We start from the raw sequence: 9,983 nt of genomic DNA, 5'->3' as shown, positions 1-9,983 counted from the left end.
ACACATCTCGTGAGAGTTGCAGAAAATAATTGCCTGTAAAAAAATTGCTTTTTAAGAAAAATTAAAAGTGATAAAAAATCTAAAAAAAATTAAAAAGGCATTAACGTGTATGAAACAATAATAATTATACCAAATAAGATATATAATTAAAAAAAATTCAACAATACAAATTTGATCGAAACTAAACAAGGATTTAAAAAATAAAATATATTTTAGAAAAATACAGTGGTGTACTTTTTTTTGTTAAATAATAATTACAATAAATCTGTTATCGACGCCATTGGTAAAAATTATTTTTTTCTTTGTATGTCGATATACACTAAACACTTCTTCATTAACTATCAGTTGGTTTTGTGATATTTTTGCTGTGAAACCTTTACTATAACCTTTATATTAATTTTTAATTATTTTTTTTAAGACAGCATATTCGTAGTTTTGGCATTGAGGGGACGATATGAATTTTTTCATCAATTTTTTCCAAATATTGTATATGCAACTTAAACCATTTTTTAACGAACGATTTCTAAGACAAAACGTCTCTATTCGAACCGATAAGTGGAAATGTTCGAGCACGTACATCCCTTAATAGCCGCACCCCTGCTCATATTGTAATTTTTGCGGTAACTCTCCCCCCTAGAGTAGCAATACGGTCGGACCGACATTCTTGATAAAACTCGATACTCTGCACACACGAGCAAGTTCATGAAAAATGCATGAGGAGCATCATAGTTTTGTCGATTTCGCTTCTTTTCTCGCATATCAATCGAGATTATTCGTGAACTTTTACCCAAAAAGGACCCAAGGCATATAAGACGGCATATGCCAATCGGGGCGTTTTATGTCAATTATTCCGGCTAAATAATAATGCGAAAAGCCAAGAGATCGACCAATAAGCAAGCATAATTTAATTAACCTTAAAACGACATACCTGCGTAGCATTAATGATTTAATATAATAATTAGTAAATACACATAATGGACGCCCAGAAGCTGAATTGACACATGGACAATAATCTCTTGTGCCGGCGTATATAAATTTAGCTTTGGGGATAATTGGGCGGATTGTGCTCAAGACAGTCATAATTGATTCGGCTACGACATGCCAAGATTAATAAGGCGAGATAGATAAGATAGTGGCTCTTCCCCCAACCCCCTTCTCTTCTATAGAGGGTGTAGGGGAGAAAAAAGAGTTTTGATAGGATTAACTACATTTTTATGTTTTCCGGGCAGTTTTTTAAAATTGGATGAAATACGAGAATGGTCAGATAAATGACGCCTTCGGAGAAATCTGGTTGAATTTTTACCGAACAAATAGGGCTTGGAGGTCTTTTTTTAAAGTCATTTAAATTGATGTTTCATTTAATGTCTTCTTTAGTGTTTTTACATAAAAGGATAAGAATTGTCCTCTGAATTGTATTTTTAAAATGTTATTAAGAAAAATCTAAGAAATCCAATTTTATATGTTGTCTATGTTTGTATAGAGAGAGAGCATCAAGCATAAATGACTCAAAAATTATAAATAAGAAAATGTAAATTACTAAATTAGCTCAAAAATAGCGATAGGAACAGAAAGATTTTTAAGAAATAACTTAAAAAACTACAAAATCATGGAAAATTAAATAGCATAAGAAATAAAACAAAATTTATAATAACTGCTTTAATGGAAATATTTTTTTAAATTGTTTAAAAAAAAATAAGCAATTTGAAAAATTAAAAGTTTGTGATAAATGTTTGTATGATATCAACGTCTTGGAAGAAAGTATTTTTGTTTCAAGTTAATTTTACTATTTGGGAAAAATAAAGTGTACAAATAAAAAATATAACTATTTTCAAATCTGTCTTACATAACCAAATACCAACTCATCACCTATAACAACAACAATCCAAACTTCAATCACACACTAGAGTTTAGAAATTAAGAAAGAATATTTAGAGAATAGAAATAAGTATAATAATAATATAAAAAATCTTTATTTAGCATAAATAGCTACATACAAAAACAACAACTTTCCCAAAAAATTAATAAAAATAAAAATACATATATATTAATAATAATGTTCATAAAGCTAATTCAACAACATATTTAGTCAGCAAGAGTACATATATAAATAAGCAATAAATATCAATGCTGGGTATCCCGATCCCCGACACTTGCAACGACCCGGTTTTACCAGGAACAGCAGCATCCGGTTAATCCAAGGAACACCGCACTATTCCGGTCCGTCTAAACATTGCCATATCGGCGACCTAAGCACCCCGCCACCAAAACTGGTTCAGAAATTATTAAAAATTACTACATACATAACCCTAAAGCGCTCTTACTAACTTTACAATAATATTGTTAATTAATTAATTACTTAATATACCCTTATAAATTAATCAATATACGCTTATTGTGTAAAAATATTATATACATATGCACTTGAGGTTACTATTAACACTGTGGATCTAAAACAAAACAATTGAAGTAATCAAAATTTGCAGTGCTCGTGTTAGGAAACTTTTTTTTCTAGTACCGAAGAGAGCCGGTACCAGTTAAAAGTCAAAAAATTTGTAAAATTCGTAGGTAAAGTTCCTTTCTCTCGCGAGAAACTCAATTTTAAAGCTTTATAAACGACTTGAAATTTTTAAAACATAAGGGCCAATGGGGGCTTGAGAGCCCTATACTTTTTGGGTCAGATCAGTAAACAGGGTGTGGAATTATAAGCGAATAAAAGTGCGTAAAAAAAAATTCAAACTGCCTCGGAGGCTAATGCGCCATACAATCGATATTTTTGTGAACCATACAGGCCGAGCAATAATAAATTTTCCCCATGCAGATCTGAAAATATAAAATCACCTTTTATTTAATAAATTTTTAGGGGTGGCACTTGGAGATGTCATACTTTCAACAATTTTAAAACGTATTTTTTGATACACTATATTATCATTTGCCGAAAAGTAGTTTTTGCGCTACACCTTTTTTTGACTTTGACGCTTAATACTGGCATACCTATGCCACATACGAAAACCATTTTTGCCCTCAGACACGCGGAATTTATATGGCTATAACCGATTAAACGCCATTTTGTTTAAATATTACCGTTTTCCATTAAAATGCTATTTTCTTTGAAAAACCTTAAAAGCGCTCAGTGGAATGCTGTACCCCCCCAGTGCCGAATGGTGAAGGTACAATAAGTAACTGGTCCGGCACACAATGTAAAAGTATAGAGAGTGTGTCAACGTTTCCCGCGTGGTTGTCACCAAATGGCGGAAATTTCTTAATAAGAATGTTTAGAGAAGAGAAGCTTGGAGTTATTCAAACTGATTAGACACAGTATTTTGGTGTTTTTTTTGAAAAAATGTTCAGGGAGTGGAGATTTTTGTGAAAAAACATCAAATTATTTGATTAAATAGGTTAAAAAATGCCTATATCAGTCAAAAATTTACCAAAATATTTCAATAAAAATGCCTAAAAAAAATATTAAATTTGCTGAAATGTCTAGATTGTTTCCAACAAAAAGTTTGAGAGGACTTTGAATTTAAATCATCGAAAATGTGTCAGAAATTATCAGGAATAATAATATAAAAAATGCGTATTCGAGTAAAAAATTTGCAAACTATACTACAAAATAAAGAAATTTTTTAAAAATATTTCAAGATAAATACCTATACCAGTAAAAACAATATTAAATTATTTTACCAAAATAAGTACCTAACTTGATAAAATTGATTAAAAAAAAGCCATTTCCTGACAATTTTTTGAGAGCAAAAATGGGCTAAAAACGCAAGATCTCGACAGATAAAAGAGCTACGATGTTGCAGATAGAATTTTTCCTATCTGTCTACTTATACAGGTCAACTTGCTTATCATATGTCAAGTTCCTGTCAATATAAGTTCCGAGGTTCGCTAAAGTAACAGACGTGATCTTAGAATTACGATTACAATCCACCATTTAGTTAACAAAGCAGGCATGATTATGAATTGTAATCAACAAGGTTCTTGTGATTTATATTATACATCGAAATGTATAGATTTCACACATTTCCTCTGTCTCCTATAAAGTTATTTATTTTTAGTTAAATAGGATTTTAGATGTGCCAGCTAGGTTCATATAAAAACCGACTGAAATATATATATATTCCATGCAGTGGCTATGAGAAAAAAGAGAGAAGGAAAATGTGCGCGCGCACGGCTCTCTTACTCATACAGTAATATACCAACCGTAACTCTTTCTCTTTCTATCTCTACTAACTCATATCTCCTTTTTAACTACCGTTCGTCTCCCTTGATCACACGTAACGCATTCGCCAGCTTACTGCCCAACGCACGCGTACATAAAGAAGTTTTACTTCAAAAAAAAAAACAGTATTTCTCTCAAGTGTTTATTGACTATTAACTGCCTATAAAGTTAAAGAATAAAACTAATGCAAAAGTAGTAATATGTAGTTAATTCCCATTACCTAAATCACAAATATTCCGGGTTACAACGAGATTCGAGTTAAACTAAGAGGATGAAGCACTTGAAAATTCCTAATTTTTTGAACTGGTTTTTGAGCCTACAAATTTGCCCTAAAAATGCGATATCTCGGCTAATATAAGAGCTACAACCCGCGTTTGATTCAGAAAGACGAAACTAAGACAAAAACGTTGGAATACTTACAATATTATGTATAGAAGCCGAAATATTAACCTCTAAAGTTTGGGATATTTCATTCTTCGGGATTTTATCACCGAAAATTGATTTTTTTCGAAATCGAACTAACTATACCAGCGGCTAATTTTTATCACCTACATCACGAATATACCGGGTTATAACGGGATTCGAGGAGAACTAAAGGAATGAGAACACTTTGAAAATTCAGAAAAACTCGTTTTTCGACCTCGTTTTTGAGCCCAAAAGTGGACTCTAAAAATACGATATCTCGGCTAATATACGAGCTACAATATTGTGGATGATTTCGTTGGATTGGGAAAGATGAAACTAAAATAAAACCGTTGAAATTTTTCCGATAGTGCTCATAGAAGTCGAGATATCGACCTTCAAAGTTTGGGATTTTTCATTTCCCCTGTATCGAATTTTTCCACCAAAAATTGTTTTTTTTTTTCGAAATCTAACTAACTATACCAGCAGCTTCTTCCCGACACCTACATCACAAAAACATCGGGTTATGATAGGATCCGAGCAGAACTAAGCGAATGAGAGCACTTTGAAAATTCAAAAAAAGACATTCTTTGACCTCATTTTTGAGCATTAAAATTGGCTCTAAATATGCGATATCTCCGCTAATATTAAAGCTACAAGATTGCGAATAGACTCGTTCGATTCAGAAAAAAGAAACTAATATAAAACCGTTAGAACTTTCACGATAGTGCCCATAGAAGCCAAAATATCGACCTTCAAAGTTTCGATTCGATCGATTTTTTCACCGAAAATTGATTTTTTTCAAACTTGAACTAATTATACCAGCGGCTTCTTTCCATCACCTACATAAAAAAAACACCAGGATATGATAGAATCCGAGCAAAACTAAGCGATGAGAGCACTTTGAAAATTTGGAAAAGTCATTTTTCGACCTCGATTTTGAGCTCAAAAATGGACGCTAAAAATGCGATATCTCGGCTAATATAAGAGCTATGATATTGCAAATAGTGTTGTTGGATTCAGAAGGATGAAACGAAGTTAAAACCATTGAATTGTTCCAAACAGTGCTTATAGAAGCCGAGATATCGAGCTCCAAAGTTTAGGATTTTTATTTTTTTAGGTACCTTGGAGCATGCATTTAAAATACCGTAGTCAAATTTCATGACATTTTTCTTAAATGCTTTCCTAAACTCGTAATTGCATTTAAACTCCCTCGTAATAAAAAAAATTATTAAATCACATTTTCATATCATTTCTCATATATTTGCGTCATTAAAGGCAAGCTCAAAAGCAAATAAGAAGATAATCTTTCTCTCGTGAAACGTCTTTTTTCTTTTTCATTAAAGTTTCCCCGCATAATGGTACTCACGCACCTTTTCCGCAATTAAATCGCCATTATACGCGCTTTAGAGAAAAATCCATTTCCACCAAAGGGAGAAAGTTTCCCGCAACAGGCCGTACGCCGTATTAATTAGCTCTCTCTCACTCCCTTCATCTGATGCCAATTAAAAACACTTTAGCATTAATTAATCTGTTTTTCTTTAAAGAATTATTTAGAAAGAATAAATAATGCATATTGTAATTTTTGCTTCGGCGTAACTTTATTGGCCTTCGTTTTAATTATTAACATATTTACCCAAAACTACTAATAATAATTTCGAAAAGAAAAGCTTGATGATCAACAATGGTTCGCACATCATGAACATCTTCAGGCCCAAATTGGATTTTTATACTGCAGATCTCTTCGCAATAAAAACCCTTATCGTAGAAGCATTTTGGGGTGGAAAAACTGAACTGAAATAAAACAAAAAATGGCTTTTAGCTTTAAAAAGTGGAGCGATAATAATGGAAAACACAACGCCCGATCCGATTTCGGTGTTTCGCATTCGGAATAAAAACACGTGTTGTTATCCGGGACGGGTCTGATGTATTACGCCAAAGATGTGGAAATGTTTCTGTTTTCTTTTTTTTTTTCGAAAATCGAGAGAGGTGGGGGGGGAAGGAAATAAAGTTGAGGTTTATGTAACTGAGAACCTAATTCATTACGTTTTTTTATTGTTAGATAATAAATTAAAAAAGAGTGAAGATGAATTCGTTTTTGGTGAGTAATACAAACTTTGCTTCATTTTTTTTAATTATTTGTTTCAATTCTCAATTTTTAAACAGTCTTAAAAATTTGCTCTTTTTTTGCAAAGCCATCGTTCCAGTCAAGGTTGAATACTCTATTTTGTCGTTTCTGTCATACATACACAAGTATAGATATATAAAAATAATAAATAGATCACTATTGTTATACAGGGTGTTAATAAGTGCGACAAACTTCAGGGGGTGATTCGGCATGGAAAACTAAAGACAGTTTGCTATATAAACGTAGCAAATGCGTCGTTTTCCGAGATACGGGGTGTTAAAGTTTTTCGTAAAAATTGACGATTTATTTATTGCTCTGACACCGGTGGAGATATGCAAATGAAATTTGAAGGGTTTTAAGAGGTAGGTATCGCGCATTTTTTTGACATGCAATTGGGAATGTTATGTTCACCATTGGCGCGCATACGGGTAATGATCTTAATGTTTTTAAAAAATATACTGATATATTTTAAGTTAAAAATAATTTTTGATTCCTCGTTCAATTTATGACAAAAAATCTTTCTTATCTTTTTTTCGTATGTGGTGCTTTTTTATGACTCGTATTTTTCATATCTTTAATACATTAACTAGTAGCCTATTGTCAATATTTATCTAATATTAAATACGAAATGTCAAATTAGCGTTCCTTCACTATTAAACTTTTTGTTATTATTAATTATAATAATTAATTTTCCTTTTATCGAAAATAATTGAAAATTTTACAAATGCGAAACTGTGAGAAATGCATTTTATTTATGTCCGAAGTAATGGAAATGGTCGGCAGGCTTGAAGATTGTATGCTGAGTTGTATCCAGGACGTAGAATACCCCATCACACAATATTTGCTCGTCTTCACCAATGTTTGCATGAAAATGGTAAGTTTAAGAAACAAGCAGTTCTAGAGTTAATTGCAGAACAAGTACTCGAAAAATTGCCAACATATTGAATGTAAGCAACTTCATTGTATTTGAAATTCTTAAAGAAAATCATTTGTATCCATTTCATATTCAACGCGTGCAAGCTCTACTATCTACAGACTTTTTTCCGCGTCTATTTTTTTGCCAATGGATTCTTCCGCTCAAATTCCTAATTTTTTAAATGGTATTTCGTTTACTGACGAGGCTTCTTTTGGAAGACATTGCATACGAATTTTCTATAAAAATCCACATGGAATCTTTGAGGCTCAATTTTCAGCATCAGTTTTCAGTAATTGACGATCATTTAATCGGCCCACAACGCCTAACAGGAGAATTTTACCTACCTTTAAAATTTCCTACAGGAATAGTTACTTGTTCTTTTTAAAGAAATTCCTCTACAGCTGAGGCAACACTTATGATTCATACATGATGCCCATTTTAGTATCAATGTACGTAATCACTTAGATACAGTATTTCCAAGTCGTTAGATAGGTACAGAACATTGGCCTGCTCGATCGCCAGATTTAAATCCTCTAGATTTTCGCATTTGGGGTTTTCTTAAGTCATTAGTTGCTTGCTTGCTTGCTTGCTTGTTTTATGGCACTGCAACGAGGCAATTGCCAGCACAATTTGGAGCGACCTCGATGTTGACTGGCTCTGGACCAAATCGGGACCGCTGACTTGTACTTAATTACTTCAGACTTCCTTTATAGTGCTGTGTGGTATTCCTTCATTTGTAGTGATTAAGTCTATTAGTATGGACAAACACAATATAGGTAAATTGGACAAACATAAGACATCACAGGTTCTGGGATTCTACGGGAAAAGAAAACATAGACAAAACACGAATTGTTGAGCAGAACTATTATAACCGAATTCGATTTATATTCAAAAATGACATAATTAGATCAATTGACTCCTCATTTGGTTCAGACAAAACAGTATACATTGTTAAGGGCGTGGGGAAATTCCTTTTAACAAATTCCTTATACAGATCAATATAAGGAATGTAATTTATAGGACATTCCAGAAAGAGATGATTTAAGTCTTCAACAGAGCCACATTCACAATATGGGTTATCTTTAATCTTAAGCTTATATAAATGCTCTTTAGTCAGACAATGGCCCGTCCGTAATCTGATTATTGTGGTTATGTATTTTCGATTTTTGAAAGGTACATTTGAAAACCATTTGGTTTTTGGGAAAGTATTTTGTATTTTAGAGTATTGATAGTTCTTACTATGTACTAAAGTTTTCCAGTATACTTTAAACTGATTACTCATATCATCCTTGATCAGGTTAAAAATTTCCATAGAATCCACTTTCATATCTTTAGGGACATTCAGGTCTTTACCTATTCTTGCCAATAAATCCGCCACCTCATTACCAGGAATGCCCGAGTGTCCAGGAATCCAAGCAATTCTTATGTCAAAATTGTTCTTATTAGCTAGAGAAATTAACTGCTTGGTTTTGATAGACCAGAAATCGCTTGAGGTTGATAGACCATATTTATTAATTTTTTGTATCGCGCTTCTTGAGTCTGAAAAGATTATTACCTTCTTCAAATGCTTATTTATAGCAACCTTTACAGCATCGTGTATAGCCACGCATTCTGCTTTACATATACTTATTGAGTCTGGGAGTCTAGATGAAAATTTATAGTCTATATCCGGAATATATATCCCATAGCCTAATCTTTTATCTTTTTTTGAGGCGTCCGTGTATATATAGGTATAGGAGTTTTTAAATTTTTCTGTAGCAGTTAGGAAATATTGTTTTAACATAGTGTCATTCTTGTTCATTCCTAAGTCTAAGATTTTAATTGGATTGTTCAGGATATCAAAATCAATTCCATAGCATGCATAATTTGTATCTTTACTTATTCTGTTTAGGTAAGGAATGAATTTTTGTAAGGCGAATATCAAATATGGAACGTTATCAGAGTTAATGTAAGTTGGCAATGTAATCATTTTTCTCCGGATTCTCTGCAAAATCTCTAGTATAGGATGATTAGTTATTGAGGTCAACCTTGCAATGTATTTATTTGCCAAGGTTTTTCGTCTCTGCTCCAAGTTTACCATTGCCCGCTTCCGCTAATAAAGCCGCTTTAGGAGTCGATTTCATACAGCCCAGGCATATTCGCAATCCTTCAAAAAAGACTACATTCAATTTATTTAGACCCTTTTGGTTTACAGGTTTTAAAAATATTGAGCCAAAGTCCAGGTGGGATCGAATCATTGCTCCAAAAATTGTTAACAGGGTAAGAGGGTCAGATCCCCACCAAACCCTACAGACAGCGCGCAGAATGTTAAGTGC

General features: G+C 32.7%; 1 protein-coding gene across 1 annotated transcript; it reads right to left on the bottom strand.

Annotated features, from left to right (window-relative positions):
* Window positions 1–8,244: 8,244 nt before the first annotated feature.
* LOC126749671 (uncharacterized) lies at window positions 8,245–9,744 on the bottom strand. The gene has a single exon (XM_050459361.1). The coding sequence runs from the start codon at window positions 9,635–9,637 to the stop codon at window positions 8,534–8,536; it is 1,104 nt and encodes a 367-aa protein (XP_050315318.1). The 5' UTR covers window positions 9,638–9,744; the 3' UTR covers window positions 8,245–8,533.
* Window positions 9,745–9,983: the final 239 nt, after the last annotated feature.

This window comes from Anthonomus grandis, unplaced genomic scaffold (genome assembly GCF_022605725.1).
Source record: "Anthonomus grandis grandis unplaced genomic scaffold, icAntGran1.3 ctg00000498.1, whole genome shotgun sequence".
NCBI lineage: Eukaryota > Metazoa > Arthropoda > Insecta > Coleoptera > Curculionidae > Anthonomus > Anthonomus grandis.
The sequence above is the reverse complement of the archived record's forward strand: the minus strand, read 5'-3'. Positions and strand labels throughout refer to the sequence as shown.

What these genes read in the sequence shown, in the direction of transcription:
- LOC126749671 (XM_050459361.1), bottom strand. Translation starts at nt 9,637, where the DNA reads ATGATTACATTGCCAACTTACATTAACTCTGATAACGTTCCATATTTG.